The sequence below is a fragment of the Myotis myotis genome, unplaced genomic scaffold (assembly GCF_014108235.1).
Source record: "Myotis myotis isolate mMyoMyo1 unplaced genomic scaffold, mMyoMyo1.p scaffold_m19_p_10, whole genome shotgun sequence".
In the NCBI taxonomy this organism is placed as follows: domain Eukaryota; kingdom Metazoa; phylum Chordata; class Mammalia; order Chiroptera; family Vespertilionidae; genus Myotis; species Myotis myotis.
In genome coordinates, this window is record NW_023416314.1 from 61,496,565 (window position 1) to 61,520,271 (window position 23,707).

General features: G+C 41.5%; 1 protein-coding gene across 3 annotated transcripts in view; it reads right to left on the reverse strand.

The window, feature by feature from the left end:
• Positions 1-23,707, reverse strand: part of MPPED2 (metallophosphoesterase domain containing 2) — a 170,116-nt gene that overhangs the window by 71,837 nt on the left and 74,572 nt on the right. For all 3 annotated transcript variants that reach the window (XM_036325715.1, XM_036325716.1, XM_036325714.1), the window contains exon 4: positions 8,455-8,680. In XM_036325715.1, the coding sequence (XP_036181608.1) occupies positions 8,455-8,680 (226 nt within the window). The remainder of the gene's footprint in view (positions 1-8,454; positions 8,681-23,707) is intronic.

Genomic DNA, 23,707 nt, shown 5'->3' on the forward strand with positions numbered 1-23,707 from the left:
TGAACATATCCTGGGGTGAGGATTACAAAACAAAACAAAAGCAAACAAACAAAAAACCTAGCCATTACAAAACTACCCAATTGCTACTTTTCAGGGAAGAAAATAATACTTACTGAGCATTTCCTGAGTGCCAGAATCTTAGCATAGCACCATCATTACATTTTAATTTCATGAAATATATACTGACTAGTAAAAAAAGAAAAAGAAAAAAAAGGCTGTGGGGTTGAACTTCTTGGGAAATGGGCATCCTTGGGTAAGTTATTTAACTTGTGTAACCAATTTTATCACGACCCATGTGGGGTTTGTAAAATTACCTTCTCTATAGGGTTGCTGTGAGGCTTCGAAACAATGTTATATGAAGTACCTGTATGTGGGTGATGCTCAATACATAGTAATTATTATTTGCATACCCATTTGACAGATGAATTTGCAGTTCAGGGAAATGAAATAGCAAGGTAAGTGAGTTAAAGGAACTTATGTAGTTACCTGAACTCACTTGTGAGAACATCTGAGCTATAGGGGAGAAGTGCGCCCCTGGAAGGCAAAGCAGCAGCAGTGTATGGGAATCTGGCAAAGATGGGTCAAGACTGTCAATGGAGCCCTAGAGGACTCCCTATCTGGTAACACCTGGAGAAATTCGCACTACTCTTAGTGTTCAGAGTATAAAGTGAGAAATCCATGTTTGCCAAATAGCTTGAAAATAAATGGCACAGAATCGACATGACTTCAGTTTAACTCTAAGAATTCAACCACTGAGAATTCCACCGTTGCAAAAAGAGAATATGAAATACTTGATAACTGGTTTCTAATGTCCAAAAGACTTGCTGAGGGCCCATCTGGTTTAGCTTCCTACCAAACTCACACCTCATGCTGACTTCCTTTACCACAGCTTGGAGATGCAGTCTCCAACTCTAACGGAGATTTCCATGCTGCTCACAACCTGGAGATAAGGCATCTGAGGGGAAAAGATGGCAATGAAGAACCTAAAACTATTGTTGGAGCCTTCCTTTGAAGACTCTAACTGCTTTCAAGTTAAGTTTGTCCAACTACTCCCATTCTTCACCTTGACTAAACCTGCACACCTGGAGAGATGCTACTATGCTTTCTGTATTGTTGAATGTTCAGGAAGGATCTAGATATTAGATATGTTCATGAAGCTCATGAATATAATTTAGCACTCTGTTTGATTCCATTACATTCTACCATCTCTGGTCCTCCTTGTAGATTGGTGGCTATGCTAGATCTTGTATTGGAAATACTTTCTTTCCTTTTGTAACTGGGTGTCTCATCTGTGTAGACCTTCAGTCCATCAACCACGGGCACATCTCTACTGCCACCACCCTTACTCATCCATTCATTCAGCAGATATGGACTTAGCATCCACTCTATGCCAGCACTGGGCTAGCCTAGGGTATGCCTAGAGAACAAAGCCAACAGGATTTCTGCCCTCATGGAGCTTATAGCCACTGTAGAATCCCTTCTACCCACCAGCAGCAGCTCTAGGTTAAAAAGAAAGCTGTCAGTTTAACATGAGAGGTTGAAAGAGCACCCGGCAGCAAGCCAGCTGGGTCTCAACGTGAAGGTCCAGGCCTTCTCTGTAGCCTGGTGTCTGGACTCTCACCAGGCCTGACTTCAGTGGGGGCACGTGGCCAGCGTTTTCTTCTCGGTGCATATGCCCAGGGCTGCTGTCTCTCTCACCTGCTACTTGGTTCCTGGGAGGGAAAAAGCCACATGCACCTCACACCCGCCCCCCTGATGGGTGTGCAAAGCAAACGGAAGCTGTCTCTATGGAGCAGAAACACCAGAAAGACCTGGTCTAGGTCTTACAAGAAGTAGATTATTCATTTTTAAAACCCTAGTTTCCAGAGCACACCATGTAAGAGATAATGGATCGTCCCTTGGTTCTGTCACCTCCACATTCCTATTTCCCCCCACAGGCACCTTATCACTGGGTCCTGAGAGCTCCTGAAGCTTACTGGCTTGGACTTCTGTCTGCCCTTTTTGTCACTAGATGGACACAGCTGAGAGCTCTAAGTGGCTACTTCCTGCATTGCCTCAGGTCAAGGAGCAGAGGGACATCAGCGGTTACTAGGATACCCTGGTTTAGTCTAAAGAACTCAGCAAAGGTACTCGGGATTCTAGCCCCTCTTCTCCCCAAACTAACTCCGTGACTTTGGGCACGTCACCTTCTCTGTTAAAAACTCTATCTTGATCTCCTGCGTCAACATGGGACAATGCCAAGGAGACCTATAAACACTTGTAAATGCTGGTTATTGTTGCTTTCAATACATACTCTGCTGATTTTGATTGCTTAGAATTGTTTTTCTACTTAAATTTTAATTACTTAGGATGATTGTGAAGCCCAAATGTGATAGCACGTGAAAACTCTGAGTGAAAAATACCATCCAAATGTCAGTTTATTATCGTTGTCTGCTGATTGATTTTGTCTCTCAGAATGCACAGGCAAAAACTTAAGGTATGCCAGTGGCTGATACACAACCAACACTTCTATGCCCCATCTGTCTATACAACCACCACCAACACATCAGAGAAAGGCACAGGACAGGCCTCCCAGGTTTGGACAGAGTGGGAGGAAAGGTAGGTAGGAGGTGGCTTCAACATCACCAGGTCTGCATACACTGCCTTTCGAAATGGTAGATGCTGACACGGCCGTCAATGGGAGGTAGGAAGCCAAGGGATTGGCTTTGCTTTCTCCTTTTTCAAATAAACAGGGCAATTGTCAAACCATAAGTGAATCGAACCCCGGGCAGCTTTAAGAGCAGTCAGCTGTATTCTGAAACAGGCAAAAATGTAAACAGAGCCTGAAACTTTAGAGCAGGACAGGCCTGACCGTAGGTTTCATTATGGGAGAGTCTGTGGGCCCTGAGCCAAGAAAAATGAAATGCTAGCCTGGGCCTTTAAACAGAATCATGTAAAAGCGGAGTGCATATTTGTTTAGAGCACGCACACACACACATGCACACACACACACACATACACACATACACTCACACACACAGACCTTTTATGTGCCAATACCTTTCTGAACCCTCCTGAATAAAAGCCGGAATCCTGGGAACGTGGTACAGAACCAACATTGTGTGTATAGTTCTGGTTCTTTGGTGTGAAAGGGCTTTCCTGCTGAATATGGAGATTTTTTTTTTTTTTTTTTTATCTCCTCCTCCTCCTCCTCCTTCTTCTTTCTTTGGCCAAGTTAATGACAAAGTATGACTGCGATCATAAAATAAATGAGCCCATTCCACCGATCCCCAAATCTGAATTCTATCATATGAACTGCCAATTGGTTTTCGAGTCCGCTCACTCAATATCTGCTGTTAATTTGTTTGCTATTTTGAGAACTTGAAGACTGTCATCAAAGTACATGATGCATTACAGAACTTATAATTGGAAATTAAAACATCTGACGCTTTTCCGACGGGGTAAACATAAAGCACTCTTGCACTGAACAGAGCAAGGAAACGTGAGCAACCTTGTGGCTGTTGGTATGCAAGCACAATGACCAATGCCGCAGAGTGGAATCAACACTTAACTCCCACTTTGAAAAATGCTGAGAAAATTACATCTCAATGAATGAATGAACTCAACATGTTTATGACCCTAAATGGGGGGAAGCAAGAAGGGGGGGCCGGGTCCTACTCACACTTTCTTTGAAAATGCAACTCTATGGGCTTTCTCTTGCTATTTCAGCCGTTTTAGAATTACGCTGCCCAGGCTCCAGATCCAATTTTCCTGCTGCAGAAGTTAAGGCACTTCCTCCACAGTTACTAAATCTGACAAATTACACCTGGGTCTACTCTAACATGAAAAAGTGTGCTCTTTGTTCCTGACCCCTTGGTCAGCCCAGAGATCAAATTCCTGCACGTCGGAAAGCCCCACTCATATTCATTAAAAGCCACGGGAGACCGGCTCTGCACTGCTGTGGAAGAGGGGACCGAGGTGCAGGCTGCTGCTGAACCCCACAACCGCTCTGCTCGGAGCAATATAGACTCTACTTTTTGTAGCTGGGCTGCTGGTCAATTAGCACCTGGATTTTTTCTCTCTCTAAACAGTACCTTAGAAACAAAAGAGCAGCTGAAATCAGAAAAAAAAAAAAAAAAAAGGAAGGGGCTAGTGAGTGTTTAAATGCCAAGTTCCATGAGTGAGTTTGCCAGAACTTGCTTGCACTAAAATGCTGGCTGCACAGAACAGTAACCAAAAATACAAAAATGATTCAAAAATGCCACTGTCCCTCTACCCTGGCCAGACAAGCAGTTTGTTACCACAGTGGCTAATACTGGACAGATTAGAGTGTTGTCTCCTCTTTCTAACCATCCTTAGCCTTTGGAAAAGACATTACAGAGCTGAGTGATCGTAAAGAGGAAATCAGGAAGCATCTTGGCAGCAGAGAATCAACACGAGGGATACAAGAAACCAAGAAGCTTTCCTGTGGGGACAGCAAAGTCCTAGGGGGACCTAGCTGCCTGCAACACAGACCCTCTTCTTCTGTCCCCCGAGGAGGGGGAGAAAAACATAACAGGAGAAGTTAAGAAAAGGTGTGGCTGAACTGCAGCTCCCAAAGACGACAGCACATCCTGCCTGATCCCTTTCTTTAAGATTCCTGGAATAACAAGATGGTGAAGGAAAATAGACAGAAGCCACAAGAAGCTGTCAAAAGGCCTCTTGAGTCAGGGGTGTCCCCAGGAAGGCATCAACTTTCATCCTCCTTCCAGGGGAGCACCTTTCTCCCTGGACAAGTCACCCCACTTACAACGTCTTCAGTGTGGGCCACTGAATTTCCCCAGACCCAACAAACCATACCCAGCTGCCTCCCTTGGGCATCTAAGGAGTAGCGTGCACTCCAATTGTAAACACACGTGAAAGCGCTGCAGTTGTCTGTTATTTTCCACATACATGTTCCCACTACATGGTAAATCAGGAGATACTGCTTTCATCCTCCCTGATCTTTAGAAAACTCTCCTTACATGTTTATAACTTGTAATATTACAAGCTGTAAGCATGTAATGAATGTGGACTAATATTCCTTTCCTATAGGAGACCAAGTCACATTTTTTAGATACATGAGTCATAGCTATCTTCCTGGTCAGATGGCAATTACTTTTGAGAAACCCATGACAGGATGGAAATCTTTAGTATCTAGGTTCTTATTTTGATTTCTGTTTTATCGATTAGCACCACTTGCAAATCAGCAAATCAGAGAACTTAATATTTCCTCAAAAAAAAAAGTCATTGGAAAGGCATACAAATCAAATGTAAACCTGTTCCCATAGTTTGGGGGGGGGTGGTTTACAATATCTAATGGGTTACTAAGCAAGCATTCACCAATGGGAGAATCTCAGGGAAGGAAAAACCTAACTTCTGAAGCGAGAAAAGTGGTAACTTAGCTTCTAGTTGAATTCTTAATAGCGAAAAAGGTTTAAAAATGTATATAAGATATTAAAATAATAAAGCAGGCCCACAAAATCCCGACTTCGAAGATTCTGACTTTGGTGACGTTACAGTGAGTGGCACAGGAAGAGACCAGTGCAGAACCCATTGCCCCTGTTTTTGACAAGAGAGAAGTTGAGAGATTCACCTTGTCACCCAATCAGCAGAGGCTAGAACCCACCCCATCAGACTCCTAGTGCAATAGTCTTCGTATGGAGTGGACAAAGGTACAAAATAGACTGGAAACACCAACCCCACTATATCAGTAATAGCTTCTCAAAGGCTTACTCGATGCCAGGAAGTCTTCTGCGTGCTGCGGATGCATTAACTCATCTATCCTTCTAACAACCGCGTGAGGGACGTCAGGCTGCTATCTCCCACTTCAGAAATGAGCAAACAGAAGCATGGAGATGTTCAGAAACGCACCCCAGGTCCCAGAGCTGAGTAAGTGGGATATCTGGTAAAATCTGCCCTCCCTGAACAGAAATGCTCCTGGAAGCTTCCCTAAGTAAGTGTTCAGATGATCAACAGTCCTGGGAATATTAATTTGGACAAAACAGCGTCACAATAAGATCCAAATTCCTGAAGCCTCCAAAATATAGGATGCGACTGGAATTTCCTTTTCACCAACCTCTGCATTTTTTTGTCAAAAGACAAAGTAGCAACGATTCCTATGGATGAGACAAATTCCACGTAGAGATCTCCTTTGCTGTAGTGAGGTGCTAGGGAGGAAGTAGTTCAAACTTTCTGGAAACCCCAACAAAATATGTACAAAACCAACCTCAAGACAACATTTCAGATGGCTAATGGTGCCTATTTTCTTGTCTTTACCACCTTTTCCAATATTCAAATAAAATTCCTGAATAATATGAATCCAATGCAGACATAAACTTTGTCCAAAGTTTGTACCACCACCAAACATGAATTACCTGTCATCACATCCCATATTTGAATTACAATAGTATGTTTTTTATTTCTTGAGATGTTCCAAAATCTGCCCCAGGATCCAAAATCACTCCCTCATTCATCACAGCCCTAATCTGATTTAGCTAAACCAGACGCTACACAGGTCTGGGTCTGCACAGAGAGGGAGGAAGTTTGTTTGCTATCATCACTTCCGCAACTATCAACCCAGGGATCTTGGAAAGTTCTGCATGTTCAGGAGTAGCCTTCAGTCTTCTGTGCCCTTTGAAGATTTTTCTGAAATCATCTGAAGTTATTGAATAAATGACCGGGACTCCACACAGAGCTTCTCTGTCAGTCAGAGGTCATGCCTCAACTACCAGAGAGTCAGGAAGAAGCGGCTGAAACGCTCCCTCTCTCTCCTACTGTTTACCCAGAAATGCTCATATCAACCTCCCACTCTACCCTGAGGTTCGTTTTCAGGTTCCTGTTTAATAAGACTAGTTTCTGCTGTTTATTCTCTTTTCCCTTTACCGCCTTCTCACATATAAAGTAATTAATTGATATACATCAAGAAAGCTGGGTATAGCCACTGCAGATAATAACCTCTGATTCCCACACCATGACCACCACCATCCAGCCATTCCATGTACCCTGCCGTCAGACTCAAATCAGGAGGCTGCCATTTGGTACCTGTGTGATTCTTGAGCAGTTCCTTAACCTTTCTGTGCCCGAGTTTTCTCATCTGCCAAATAAGAATCATAACAGTGCCTATCTCTTAAAGAAAGGTCTTTTGAATAAAGGAGATACTAGATATAAATAGGATTTAGAATAGTGCCTGGCATACATAGTAAGGACTCAGTTAAGAGTTCAAAACCATTGCCAGGCTGATTTTAACACAGATATACTTCCTGTACCCACTCATCAGTCCTTTCGGATGCCAAATAAAATAGAAGATATCTCAACTTTCTATGCTACAGAGGACAAACCAAACTGTCAAATGCGGTAGCCAATCTGAATGTACTCTCTTTGTCCTCTTCCAGCCTTAACCTGCAACTCCTGGGGCAGGGCTGGAGTACTTCTCCAGGTTGGGTGGGTAAAAACTAATTCTTCTGCTCTATATACACATGGAATGCTTAAAAATTACATAAATTATAAAAATCCAAGACTTGTTTGATATGGATGATCTGAACTGTCCCATTTTAAAGATGAAAAATCTGGCTCTGAAGGCTCCAGACCCTATAAATACTTAGCGGCAGAGCCAAGGCCAGAAAATTATTAATTATTATCCTAATAAAACCACCTAAATCCATTGCAAATGTCACGTGACTTAATATTCATCATAACGCTCTAAAGTGATTATTATTTTCACCCCCTTAGAGATGCAGACACTGGGGCTCAAACTCTGTCAATTAGCTTCTTCAAAACCAGACAACTGATGACTGGTAGAGCCAAGGTCAACATACTTCTTGACTGGCCCCAAAGAATATGCCCCTGCTCCCAGCTTTCTAGATCTCAGTGCTGAGGACTCTAGGACTGAGCTTGCAGCCTGTGACTTCCTAACTGCCGCTGCATCTGCTTTTGAAAAACACAGACTCCTGGGCTCCACTTCAGGAAGCAGAATCAGTCTCTGTGGGCACGGCTTCAAAATCTGTATTTCGTCAGAGTTAGTGATTCTGATGTATTAGTCAGAGTTGAGAAACCCCAATCTAAGCAAGCTATTTTATGAGTGCTCCAGTTATCAGCTGAGAGGGAAACGAGTGACCGAAGGCGGATGGAATGTTCAGTGTAGCTGAATCTGTACGGAGAGGAACAATGGAGACCTTGCCCCAAATCCATCTGTGTCCCACTGAGGCACAAGGAAGCCTTACCCACATCTGCCAAAGCCCAGCTCCCATCGATATTGCCTAAAGACATCTGCGTCACAATGCAAACAATAAACACGGCCCTCCCCAGCAGTGCCAGACGACTGTGTTCTGTCCGAAAATCAGCAAGAAGGTTTCTTTGCAGCCTTGTCCTTTTCATTAAAGCACCAAAGTCTGCATGCACCACGCTTTCTTAGCGCTGAGCAATTCAGAGGGCAAGACTCTTCAAATGAACACTTACCAAGGTGCACCGTATATCCTGAATCCCTTCACTGTTACCTCCGAGTCTTGTAAGTAAATACTGTTTGTCAGGAGGGACTGAACGTTGTCAAAGTCCTCTGGTTTCAATTTGGACACAGAGGGGAAACGGTAGTAGTCCTGTTTAACGAGGTCTGCCATGAATTCCTTATCAAATGTCAGTTCATGATTCCCAGCAATCACTATTTTATATTCATACGGCAGGTTTCCTGAAAGAAGAAGAAGAAAAAAAAGAGCACCAATTAGCACGTTCATTTCCCATCACGAAGTACAACAGCCGAGATTGCGTGATTAGCAGCCAGTATGCCCAAATGAAATAGCTCATGCATTCCTTTATATTTCCATGGGAACCAAAATTTATGACTACTCCTTTATGCTAACAAAAATGACAATAAATGGGAAATGGAAAGCTTCTAAGAAGCTAAAAAGCTACTAAGAAGACATTAAGTTTTCTGGTTCCATTTCCCTCTTCTGTATGCTGCAGAGTCACTGTGATGAATCCAGCAAAAAACATTTTAATCACGATCCTTAAAAGAGGTCTGGACTTGGTTTAGTTCTCAAAAAATAAGCTGACCACACTGTAAGGCATGTAGACATAGAATCACTATGTTTTATGCCTGAAACCAATATAATATTGTATGCCAACCGTATTTTAATAAAATATATGTCAACCAACTATTCTTAACAACTTAGATAACCGCTAGATTTTTTAACATATCCTTCATATAAAAAACGTGGCACAGCCAAGCATTCCACAATTTAAACAAATGAAAGGAACTCCGTAATACAATTTCATATGTAAGTTAAAGTCTACCTTTGGACTCAGGAATAAAAAGAACATTAATAATGCCTCTCCCTCCCCCCATTAGCAGGCTAACTTTCCACCCACTGGGGATCGGAAAAGAAACTGTAAAGCTTAACCCCCTTTTAATATTTATGGAATGGAAATGGGAGTTCTCGGTGTGTGCTTTTTATGCAAAAGTTTCTCGATCGAAATGAGATAATTCTGGGAAGAAGAATGAAAGCTATAAAGGAAAACCCAAACACCAGACTTCTGCATAGATTTATAATGTTTGAATAAAGTACAGATCATACATATTAATAACTCACCGTGATGCTATAAGAACCAAAATCCAAAGGGAGATAGTGTCGGGCAGCTGTCCCCATCCTGAAATTAATGCCCTTTCTATTCGTTTTCATTACCCATTCCTCAACCCTCACCACTGGGCTGCTACTCATTTCATTTTATTTTGAAAGGAAAAAAGGGAGGGACAATGGTGCCTGTAATTCCAGCTTCCTGAGGCTCCTGGGTCCAACGCAAAATGAATGTTCCCTGCTATCCCAGGAAGAGTGAAAGTTACCACAAGCAGGACACTGGATACACTTGTAAAGAACTGGTCCTCACCAGCAAGCCAGAGTCAGTGATTTAATTAATGAAGTTTAGCGGGGAAGAGAATTCTTTTTTGGGGGGCGGGGGAGAGGAAGGGGCAAATTTTGTCATGGGTCCACATGGATTTCAGCAATGCAAACTGTAGGGATTATTACACTGTGAAGTCCACAATCCCAGTAGCACACTGCAAACGTATCTGCCAACAGTGAAGGGATTTTTAAGATTGCTAAAATATGCTTTGTAATGCTACTGGTTTTTCTTTGGCTTCCACTTTTTAGGCGTCTAACAGTAATAAAATAGCATATACAGCATGTAGGTTAATGGGGAGGCTAAAGAGAGTGATGAAGGAGTCAGAAAATAAGAGAAAGGTGGAACTGAAAACACAGTGGCCAAGTGTCAATGGGTATCCTTGGCTACCAGCCCAGGATGCTGTGACATGCCTTTGGCCTCAGTTATTTGCAAGGTGGACAGCTTGTAGAAAATAGAAAGCTTCTCTCAAATGCATGTTTATGTGAGCTTATAATCTGCACCAGCATAATGCAATAAGGAGTGCAATACATATATTGTAAACTACCCGGATAATGATAATATTTTGCACAATTTCTTGCAATCAAAATACAGATGAAAGATACATAACAGGCTGCAAATTCCCAGCACTGCACACACTGGAAACTTGTGAGATGCCCCACAATTCTAATATCAAGGCTCTGTGACCCCACTGGCTTAACACGACACCTCCAGGTTCACCTGTGTCCCTGAGTCCGGAACGTTTTCCTGGGCAGTAATCTGTTCCAAGGCAGGTCCTACCAGCGTGAATCTTTGAGCAACTGTATTTGTACAAGTCACACTGTAGCTGACCGGTTTCCCTTTAATCATTCATGATGATGGACTCACTGTAAGCCTTTTCTTTATGCACCACCGCTCTTGCAATAGGGCTTGGCTTCTTGCTTTTTTCATTTTAGAGCTTTGGTTCAGAGATGGCAAGGGTGAGATTGGGAGGCAAGGCAAAAGGAAGTACATGTTTCCCCTTCAGACCAGTGTAAAAAAAATAAAATAAAACTGCTGCAAAGTAAATCTTCCTCAGGAAGATAGGACTCCTCGGGGTCTTTTAAATCAAATTGGGAGACGCGACATAAAGAAGTAGCCACCAAAATGAACAGCCGCAGAAACCGTGATGAAATTTACACACTGCCAACAAACTCATCTCTTCCTGAGAATCCAATAGTAGTTTCCAACTTCCATTTTCTGTCACCTATGTTATGAGATTGTCTGACATATTTTCTTTTTTCGCTGAACTGACCTTTCATCTATAATCTGCCAACCTGTATGTTTTATATCAAAAGTGTAAGCAGGGCAACTGGCAAACCCCCTGTTACTTGACAGCATTTTATTTTTTTCCAAACCAGATTAATTTGGAAGTTTCTGCAGTCAAGCTCCAAACTTCTTGGTATTCAAATAGCATCAAATAAACAGATGCCTGCTTTTATCTATTTTATTCAGACTTGCCTGAATAAAAAAACCAAGACCACATGAAAAAATTCTTGCTTTGAATGACCTAAGGCACTCAACCAACTAACCAGTCCCATCTTTCCCAAGACATGATATATGTCCTACTTGTGATATACAAAATTATTTTAGGTGGAATGGCGATAAACTTTTGGCAAAATGTCAATTTTTTTTGTATGTTTTATAAATACATATTTGAAAAGTATACTATAACAGTGCAAATAACATAAATTCACTTTTCTCGTTTTCATTTTTATATAGGGTGGGGCAAAAGCAAGTTTCAGTGGTTCATATGGAGAATAGTACAATAATTAATAAATAATACAAGAATAAACTGTGTTTTGCATACTCGCAACTGTAGACCTACTTTTGCCTCAGCCTACATATAATACATGAGATGATTTAAAGAAAACTATTGAACAAATGATTGTACAGATAATTCACAAATATGGCAAATAACAGCACAGCTAATTCACAGATATGATGATGGTAGCAAGTGATGCATAATATGTGGGAAACTAGTCCATTGGATCAGGTTGGAGCTATAGACCATGGTGAGGCCATAACTTCTTAGAAGCAGCAATTAAGTCTTATTCTAATCTGTATCTTGTATTGTATCTGTTATCGTCTAGTGCAGTGGTTCTCAACCTTCCTAATGCCACGACCCTTTAATACAGTTCCTCATGTTGTGGTGACCCCCAACCATAAAATTATTTTTGTTGCTACCTCATAACTGTAATTTTGCTACTGTTATGAATCGTAGTATAAATATCTGATATGCAGGATGTATTTTCATTGTTACAAATTGAACATAATTAAAGCATAGTGATTAATCACAAAACAATATGTAATTATATATGTGTTTTCCGATGGTCTTAGGCGACTCCTGTGAAAGGGTCATTCGACCCCCAAAGGGGTCGCGACCCACAGGTTGAGAACCGCTGGTCTAGTGGTATCACATAAATAGATGCTCATTTAAAATCTAAAGGATAATGAAACCCAGCTGGGTCCTCACTGCTGCTCTTGTCCCACATTCTTGCTGCGGCCTGTCCCCTAAGCAGTCACCTCTTTAGCTTCCAGGCTCCTTTTGACTCCCCTCTTGGCAGACAATGTGCCCTCTGACCTCAAGGTAGGCTCTCTTCACTCCCTTCTAACTGTCCTATCACTCTCTTTGCATCATCTCATCTTTCTAATAATTGGCCTCTTAATCCCATTCTTCCCACTCCCACTGGCACTTTCCTTTTCCAGACAGCTCTCTGATTATATAGGATCTTTCTCTCTATTTAATCCTCCTCCTTAGTGAGTTTATGTTTCCCCACCCCAAGAAAACAGAAAACAAAACAGGCAGCCCTTGACACAAACACACACACACACACACACACACACACGTACCTCACCTACAAACCTAAGCCACCCCTAACTTTTGCTTCTTCTTTGAGATGCTTCCTCATTTCACTTCTATACTTCGGAAAAGAGAATTCCAGAGGCTAGCAACTGGTAGTAGGCCAAATTCAGCCCACGGGTATATTATAGTTGGCCCTCAACTGTTTTATTTTATTTTTTTAATTGAACTAATATTTAGAAATCTGGATATCTGGTTTTCTAGCTTACTTTGGAAAATTAAAAGATCAGGCAATGCTGACCTTCAGTCTGCCACAGACCTCCCCACTCTCTATTACTTCTCACATCTGGCCTATTTATCATGTTTGCCTTGCCTGATGGGCGACTCTTATCAGAATTCGCAACTTAGAGCCAAATGGTTACTCAGAATTTACCCAACAAAATCTGGCTTCTGTTTCTATTCTCTCCCAAAAGCTTACCCTGGAATGTTGATAATAACCTAATAGCCAGGCCAAGACTTTTTTCTCCATTTTCATCTCTATTGATCACACTGCAGTGGCATTCCTGTCGCTCAAAGTATCAGTTCCCCGAATCCTGATGTCCCACTCTGGTCTCCTCCTCCCTCTCTGATGTTGCCCTTCCCCCTCTTCTTCCTCAGCTTCCTCTGCATCTTGGCTGTCTCATTACTTTCTCCCTCTTCATCTTTACTTCTCTGGGTATTACTTAACATATTTTCTGACGGCATGTTTCCCATTTCTGTTCTTTGTGATTCAGTTTTTAAACTAGTACAATGAAACCATGGAGGTGGCCTGGAGTCAACAGTGGGGACTCCAGACTTTGCCATGCGTCAGCTGCATAACCTTGGATGGAGTCCTTATGTTCTCTTAACAGGCACTAGCAAACGTGGGAAATAACTGCATCCCCCCATAGGTTGTTTTCAAGATAAAATGAGAAGAAGCTTCTAAAGCACATGCATGATATGGAGCACAAACAACCAGTGCATCTTAATTATTTTGCACTCCATTTTTTTAAGTTTTGCTCTTTGCATATGACATGTCTCCCCCTAGACTATGAAGTCTTTGAAGGCATGAACCTTGGCTTATGGTTCTTTGTTTTATACAAGGTACCCAGTTCAATACTGTCCAAATGGCAGGCACGCAGCTAGTATCTGTTGAATAAGTGAAGGAATGAATGAACCTCTCTAAGATCTGCCAGGAGCTTCCTTAGAATTCCAGGAACTGAGCTTGCCATCTGGGCTTCGACAAGATTTAAACCAGGGTCATGCTGTCCCCCTGAAGTGTCCTATTCCCTGCTTCCAAATCCAGTCTACCCAGATAATCTCCAACAACTATTTTTTAATGCAGTTTCCTGAAACATAAGCAGGAGGAAAATAATAGTACTACCCCCAAAGTTAGGTGAGCATTAAGCAAGATATTGCATGTAATGAACCTACAATTTCTAACACTTCATAATCACTCAGTAGTTGCATTATAATAATTATTATAACGATTAACCTTCCCAGTTGCTATTCAAGAAAAAATATCAGTTTATCCACAGATTGGATCACTCCCTGGTCACAATGGCAATAGTCTAAAAAAAAAAGCATTTGAAGATGAGAATGAAAACTTGGATTTTTCAAAGGCAAGAACTGGCATGGTCCAAGGTGTCCTTCAAGTTGACAGAAGTATTGTTAAGGTCATTAAAGCATCTGGATCTAGAGGTGGGTGGTCTATGAGGCTTCCAAGCTACACACAGTACAAACATACCCACCTCTGTTGAGATGATTCTAATCTTGCAAAATGTATACCTGAACACACCACTTCGTTCCTTCTTCTGTTGTCCAATGTCAGCCATCCCATCTAATATTTACTGAATAACAAAAAAAGTGCCGGGATCGGCTTCTCATTCACAGTGACTAGTATAACCTGGGACAGATAACATCCAGATTCCATTTCTCTCCAGTGACTACTCATTTGGAGCGTCCCTAATATCTTCATAGAATCAGATGCGTGTGCAGAGAGGAACAGAATATTCAGTAAGGTTTAAGATCTTCAGGTACGCACATGTCTGATAAATCCACAACAACTTTAAAGCAGACATACAGCAAACTGTGTCAAGGTCAGCCTCCCTTCCTTATCAAAGTCTGGACATTTAATCTGTCACTTAACGCGGCTCCTATAAATCACAGCACATGAACCCAGAAGGAGCCACAGAGACAGCCTGATGTGGTGATTTGAAAGCGGTGCCCCATGAGCCTTGGCGACATGAGGAAAGAGCCAAGGGCGGAAGGGAGGGCCCTGCTTCCCTTTATTTTACAGTTCAGGGGAAGATTTCATTTGACGAAAGGTATCACTGGCTTAAAAATATTAAAAAGAAAAACCACTGATTTATCCAATTCCATTTCAGTGATGAAGAAAGTGTGAGGGAGGGGCTGCCACTCACTAAGCAGAGTCACAGGCAAGGTTGGTGGCACCAGGGGGACAAGAATAGCTCCTTTGCCTCCTGTGCTAGTTTTTCTTTCAGGTGATTTTAGATTTTTAACAACCTTATGACCAGTGGTTCCTAACGTGGGGCACACGTCCCACAGGGGGGCAATTTGATTTTTAAGGGGGGCAGTTGGAGAATGAGTTATTAACAGTTATTTGCATTTCTTATGGTTCTCGGGGGACTCATATAGAGTATATAAATACATATTGTGACATATTTATGCATTTCAGTTCTCTATGTTTTGAAACTGTATTTGCTATTTTTTCACATCATTCATATTATTATTATTAACAATTTCTTAGTGATTTCTTCCTCAGTACTTCAACTGTCCTTTCCTTCTTTTATTTTTCTCTTTCATGAGTGCCATGTTCTTTGGAAGCTTGTTTAGACCAAGTCAATGTCCTTTTAGGCTTTCTCCACAAGAACAGAAGTTCACTGTTTTGAATAATAAGAATTATTTGTCATGGAGGGGGGGGGTGGGCATCAAGATTTTAGAGATGCTTAGGTGGAGCATGGCCAAAAAAGGTTGGGAACCACTGCTCTAGACCTATCTCAAGTCCTCCTCATATCATTCTTCCACCACCTACGGTGATTTTTTCTCTAGTTCCAAGCAGCTATGGCCCTTTTTGTTTATGCCATGAAATAGAACTCCCCATTTCTAGATGTTTGCCTGGCTGTGTCATGGATTTCTCCTCCAGTGGACATTGAGCCATGTCAGCCTCGCAACTCTGACAACACACATCCTGGCTCATTTCAGGCATTCCCCAAATACTACTGCAGCTATGGGTGTAATTTCTTACCCTCTAGCTCCCAGAAGAATTTGGGAGCCTACCCAAGAAGGGAAGGTCACAGACTTGAGAAGGAGAAGAGAAACAATGCTCCTCTGCTGAACTTTAAAAACGTGTTGGCTCTATTAGGAGAACTAAGAGGAGACTATGACTGGAGAGTAGAAGTTCAAGGTAATAAATCTAAATGCCTCTATGGAGCCAGAGAGGTAAAACAGAAATGTGACTTGGACTAGGTGGAAGTACTCGAGAGCTGTAAGGACTAGCGCACATGTGCATCACCATCTTAAAATAAACATATGTAAGTATCGCTTTGGCCGAACAAGTTTCCTTGCTAACTTGCCCCTACCCCTGACACACCACCAGTAAAAATTAATGTCCCTCAAGATTAAGTACCATATAATTGCAACCAATTTTCTGTTACAAATCATTATAGAATGTATTCCTCTAGAAAACTCAAGTTCAGGTCAGATAAAAATCCAAAGTCAATTCCAGAACAGTCACTTTTCTTGGGAATCTTCTTGCCACCTGCTAGAAGTCAGCTCCTGCACCATACTCTTCATTCCTCATGAGTAGGGAATGGTGGGAAATAGGGGCAACCACATGGCTAATGACAGATACCACCTTTTCTATGCACCATTTTAATCAGGTGAATTGATTGCTCTCTCCTATTTATTCTGCTAAAACCAAGAGGGGAAATAAAGGAACCAAGAGCACAATAGTAGTTCTTCGTGAAGGAGAACATCCCAAAGCAAACACCGCTTGTTGGGTTTCCTGGGTAAAAGAAAACCTAGTTGTATAAAGTTGACACATTTCAAGATCTCCAATCCTTATGCCCACTCCCCTCCGTACTCCTAAATTATAGACTTTGAAAATAAACGAGAAGATAAAAATTGTTGGTGGCTTAACCCTCATGTTAGATAAAGCTCACTATGCAGCAAGAAGAAAGCAACAGAGATGACAAGACAGAAAGAGAACCTGCTGTGGCTCCCAGATGCCAAACTCACAGGGCACAGTTTTCGGGCCCACTTTCCCTTGCCAAGGTGCAGGAAAGAAACTAACTTTCTGAGATTAAAAAGAATAAAACAGATGTATAGTCAGGTCTGTCATCATGGGACTGGTTCTAACCAAAAGAGACAATCAATCACATCTCTGAAACCTTCAGCCTGCATGGGGCAGCGCCAAGGGCCTGTTTCAAAACACTGTGTCCTTATGCCAATGTTATAAAGGGACCTTGCTGTACCCCCCAGGTGGATGAAAGAAGGCAATGTCTTCTGTTTAAAATGATTATGCCTTTAATATCATGACTCTAGCAGAGAGGGAGAATGTTCAAACCCTTAAAGTCTCTCTATTCCACTGAGGACTGAATAATAATAACTTGGGCTTAAAAACTAGCCAAGCAGAAAATTTTGCAGGAGTAAGAAAGGAATAAAAAATACCAATGCTTTGAGGAGAAGAACTCTGAGGCTGTGGGATGGGCTATGAGATAGGTCATCTACCAATAAATTCCATCACTAACAATTACTGGGGGCTAATATCATTGAAGGGCTGAGTCCAGGGAGGCAGGGAGAGGGCTCTCTCGGCTATACTGGGCAGAGACCACCTTTCCCTGCTAACACCTAGGAAAATGCTTGGCACTGAGTTGGTGCACACTGCCTACCCCGTTAAGTGAATGAATGAACCTCCAGCAATCCCTCTCGGCTCCATGGTTTGCACTCACTTGCCTGGGCTGCAAAGCCACCAGAAACATTCAATCAGGGTCACGCTGTCTCTGACCTCAGTCTGTCCCCCGTCAGGCTCCATTAATGTTCACAAGTCCTGACAGCTCTAACGTTAATACTCACACTTGCTGATGGAGCCACACAGCAGGTTCAGACTGCTACCTTCTCCTCTGAAACTCATGCATTAGGGTTTCTTCCATGCTTGCAATGGGAAACCAAGTCTAAGAAATATTAAACACAGAAAACTATATTACAATGATGTCAGGACTGGCCAGAAACCCAGGAGAAAGCAAGGAATGCCGAGTGAGAGTCCAGTGGCCTGCTGCAGGAATCAGGGCTGGGGAAAGAAGCCACAGCTGAAACTCTCCCTCCTCCTCTTTGGCCTTCAACAAGAAAAGAATCTCAAGGCACCAGGAGAAGTTATAAGCCTCAACCTATACAAAGGAGACAAAACTCCATCCCCCACGGAGGAAAGCAGACCACCTCTGGACCTGAAAAGTCACCAGGATATGGCACCGAGGACAGGTAACGTAACGTAGGAGTGTAAACCATGAGAGGACAGGCCATACTAGTATGCATAACTATGTACTAGGGGCCTGCAAACAGCTCAGAAATTTCATTCTTGCTCAGCAGCAACTGGTTTGCATGCATTCCTATCTCAACCATAACTGTATCCAACAAGACTCTTTGTGATTTAAACACACACACACACACACACACACACACACACACACACACACTATAGAAACACTCATTCAAGCTCATATATTTTAAAAGACAATCATAACATAGTATAGTAAAAGTGAATGACAACATCCTCTTCATTTTCCAAATGAGTATCTCTAAGTTGCCACCCAGGCCAGCATGATGTGTTCTACAATGTGAAGCTGTGGTGGTAACTGTTACCAGTAGTGTGGCTCCAATTATACTTGAGTATTAGGATCTGGCTGGACAACTGGAACCATACCTGGTCTCTTCACTGTTTTTTGTTTATACCACCTTCTCCTTCCAAATGAAAGCCCTGTCTTGTTGGGACAGATTTATATCCCGTACAACAAATTCGATCTGAACACACTAAACTGGATCCAACTGAGGGTTCCACTGGGGAGTCACAAGAAAAATTCGGTTAAGACTTTGTCAAGACTCATCCCGACCAGCTGTGTGCATGTTCATATCACTCAAATGTATTGGAATGTAGGGACAGATGGGTTTGGGGGTCAGACAGATTTAGGACCAACTGTCTGGTTCACTCACTTCTTACATATGAAACTCAAACTTAAAACATGTTATTTAACTTTCCCTTTATCAGAAAAAGTGAGGATAACTGTACAACCTACATTACAGAGTGGATATGCAGATTGAGAAAGATCTATAAAGGACTAACCCTACCCAGGCACAAAAAGGGTGATTGTTATTATGATTTTGATCTTGTCCTCTTTTTTGCATTGTCACTTCATTCAGGATAAGGGGTCCATCTCCTACTTCCTACCACCTTAAAGGAGTATTCAATGAGTATCTTTAACAAACTGGTAGTGTTAACTGACAAAGTCTATGGTGAGCTGAAGAATAGTATGTTGTTTTTTTCACCATAAAGCCTTTAAAAAGTAACTAAGAAAAGGTGTTCCTTCCAGCAATAATTATAAAAACAAGTGCCAATTATTCTACTGAATAATTAGAGGAACAAATGCAAATCCTATGTGTTTGCACTGTAAACCATTCAGTATGGTGGAAATAAAATTAAATAAAAATAACACAGGTATCAAGGCTATATTCATTACATCCAGTAATGATTTTGAGGCTTTTTAGATTCCCTCCCCACCTTAAACCTGTGGAGAATAATAAAAAAATCCTTCTGTACTACGTGGTATTATTTTTGCATGCTGAAGCAATGCCTGGGCAAATGAATGCAGGACATCGCTGTGCCGTGATTCCAAGGGGCTGGTCCACAGAAGCCAGAGCAGAGGGTTGACAATGGAAATAAAATCTCTGCCTTAACAGTGCCACTGGGGCTAGATGAAAATGGTCTTCCAGAACTTGATTAAAACTAAATTGAAAAAGAACATATTTGGCTAATATTACATTAGACTAAAATATAGAAATGAACCCTAATACTCTTGAAATCTAATAAGAAAGAGCCATCTCAATTTCCAAACTTTCAAAAGCATATTCTTTAAATGCATCACAGATCAATTTACATGGTACTTTTGCCAATAAGCAAAACCAAATCCCAGGTTCCAATTGGCTTATATTGGAAAGTGTGAGAGCAAATGCTAGAAAATGCAATTACTGCAAACAAACTCCATTTTCTCTCCTCTGAAGGGAATTTCAGAGAATATTTTATTGCCATCAAATAATATTTCTGAAGGCATCAATACACAATTCTATTTTCTCTTCAGAGTCCCTACTCACTGTATAATCTAATCCACCCTACAGAAGATCTTGAAATTTAGAGAGGAGCCTACGAAAGGGGATATTACCTTGCACATACATCCTATGTCAATTTCAATAATTTGCACTCTGGACAGGAAGTTGCATACAGCAAAATTTAGGGCCCAATAAAATTGACTTTTTCTATTTTATAACTTGAAATTTTAATGAAGCATTTCTAGAATAAAATTTTAAAAGAAACCTCTCAGGGAAGGTTATTTTGATCAATAGTGACAGCAATGAGATGGAGAGAATGGAGACCACATTCATTTCCTCTCCCATTTCTGCTTCTCCCCTGCCCACAACTGGAAAAATTTTCCAATAAAAACTCCATATCATCAGAAGCTACACAGAAGACTTCCTGGGGAGTGTGGAATCATGAAGTGTCCTACTGATAAGGTTTTTGTTTCACGGAAACACTAGTTCCAACATCTCTTTCCTTCGGAATAGCTTTGTGGCCTAAATGCCACCAGCCTCCCCTCTAGGAAGAAGGAGCTTAAAGGATGCTGCAGGAGAATTCCTCAGGAAGAAAGGACTTCTGCAAAGTCCATCATGGCATCGGGGCCCAAGGTCTATTCCACATTTTTATTCCTTACCCATATGTTATGCTCTGAATGTCTGTGTCCCCCTAAAATTCATAGATAAATCCTAATCCTCAAAATAATGGTATTTGGAGGTGGGGCCTTTGGGAACTGATTAGGTCTTGAGGGTTGTAGCTCCCATAAATGGGATTAATATCCTTATAAAAGAGCTCCCTAGCCCAGTGATCGCGAACCTTTTGAGCTCGGCGTGTCAGCATTTTGAAAAACCCTAACTTAATTCTGGTGCCGTGTCACATATAGAAATTTTTTGATATTTGCAACCATAGTAAAACAAAGATTTATATTTTTGATATTTAAACTGTTGTTTAACTCACCCAATCTGTAGTATTTTATTGTGGCCACTCAAGCAAACAAATATACCTTCCTATAAAGTAGACTTTGTTTAATCTATTTTACACACTGAAGTTGAGGTAATCTTATATGTGTTTTTTGTTGTTGTTTGAATTTTTTTTTATTGATTTCAGAGAGGAAGGGAGGGGGAAAGAGAAATAGAAACATCAGTGATGACAGAGAATCATTGATTGGCTGCCTCCTGCACGTCCCACACTGGGATCGAGCCCAGAACCCAGGCATGTGCCCTGACCGGGAATCGAATCATGACATCCTGGTTCACAGGTCAGCACTCAACCATTAAGCCATGCTAGCTGGACTGAGGTAATCTTATAATACAGATCTCATCATGCATATTCCTTCCACATACTCGGCCACTTTAAAATCTTCCTAAATTCCCTATTTTTGCCCACAGACAAAAGACTACACTCCCTGCATGGTATGTGCAACTTATCAGATCTGGCCTCACAGCCACTCCTCCAATCATATCTTGGGTGGCTCTGAGCTTGCCAAGTGCTTGCAGTTCATAGAATGAGCATTTGTCTACAGGGCTCTCTTTCCCACTTGACTAAGACCTCAGGAGGGTCAGACTCTATTCCATTCATCTTTGCATTCTCAGCAGGCTTTATTAATTATTTATCAAGTGAATGAATAATTAAGAAATAATTTTATCCTGGCTAAGCATCATGTGATATATATTTGGATTCCAGATGGCCTTAAAGTGTTACAAATCCTATTTTTATTTATCCTAGGATGGTACCAATTATATCCATTACAAGGTCTATTATTCATTTGCAATGGAGAAACTAAATCTGATTTTTTAAATCTGTTATAAAAGGGCTTTTTGGGAGGGGAAGGCAGATGGAGTCAAAAATATTGGCTTGCAATAGTAAAAAACTCAATTTTGTTGAAGGAGTGAACAAATAAATAAATAAATGAGTGAACGAACTATAGGCATCACACAAATAATGTTTCGATTTCAAAAGAGAAGAAAATTACTGCTGTTGCATGGGTTAACATTACTCATTTAAAGATTTTTGCAGCCTTTGTTCCCAGGATTGGGTAGTTCAGAGGAGATAATCAATAGTGGAGTTAATGGAATAGCCATTCATTATTTGAGTAAGTTGCCTGTATTTCTTCTTTGTTGTAGCCCTTCATCTGAAAGTTTTCACCCCTAGGCCTCTCAGGCAAATCACTGCTGTTTTGACAGCTGGTTTTGCAGAGGCCACTCTTTACAAATGAACCTACTGCCCTGGCCAAACAGGTCATGAGTGTGAATCTTCTCAGGCCCCCAGTCACTGGGTCAGCTGAAAGAATCCACTCGAACATACTTGCAGGGCCAGCTCTTCCCGTTGGCTTCCAACAGAAAAAAATCAAGAAGCCTTTGACATCTTATCCTAATTCAGGCTCGCTGACATTCCAACCTGAGAGAGTCCTCAGAAAGCAGAATCATGCCTTCATGGAATGGAAAACTACCATCCAGCAAGGCTAGAAGGATTCCTCTAGGTCACCCAATGAGTTAGCTGCAACATGGAACTCCTGCTTTTGCAGCCCAATATTCTACTCCTTTATCATGTCATGCAGTTACACAGTCAGTTTTTGAGTCAAAGAGTGTTGAAATGATTTTCTTTATAGATCAGGAAACTAAGGTTCAGGGAAATGGAGAGACCACGCCCACAAGCATGAATCCTGACTCCTAAAACCAATCTGCCACTACCTACAAGTCCCGTCCAATAATCCCCAGGACATATGGTCACTCATTTCTTCATATCTCACAACACTCAGGACTGCTCATGTTCATGGTTGGGATACTTATTCTGTTCTATTTTTAAACCTCTACTATTATAGTTGAAGACCATTTTCTTTCATTTGACCCATGGACAAAGCATCTGTTTTGCAACCTTAACTGTGAGCTTAGAGTAACTTAGGATAACAGAAATGACCTCTCTGGATCCAGCCACTGTCCTCCCAAACTCTCCTATCTCTGGCACTATTATTGAGGCACTTTTGATGAAATTCAATGGTAAAAATCTTCCATAAGGTGAACATCCCAATTGTTACTTATTTTTGTCCATCAGTAACTAAAGGGCTATGTTTGCTTATTTTCGGCCAATGTGGCACCCCTTTTCATGTCAAATATCTAGGTGGTTTCTCAAGGTTCTGTAAAAAAGGTTTTCTAGACAATATCTTCTTATAATACACTAGAGGCCCGTTGCACGAAGATTCGCGCAATAGGCCTTCCTTCCCCTGGCTGCCAGCACCGGTTTTCCTCCGGCACCCAGGACCCAGGCCTTTGGTCTGACCCCAAGCCTCACGAAGGTCATTCTTCTCCCCATGGGAGGTTAGGCCAATATCATTGATTCTTAAGTGCTAAAATTGCAGGTCAAACTTTTTGAAAAAACAAAAAACTATTTTTTTTTTTTCAAATGAATTCCTTTGTGGTGTTTTGGCTAGAAACTGGAGATTAGATACATTAGTAGAAAAAAGAAGCACAGTGTATTTTTGCAGGGTATAACATACTAATTCACAACTGAGAACTCCAACCACTACTATTCAAACTCATTCAAAGCTTGTGAAGTTGATTCCTTACTAGGAAGATCTGGCCAGATTTCAATGCTTTGGGGTAAACAGTTCTTACTTTTTAACT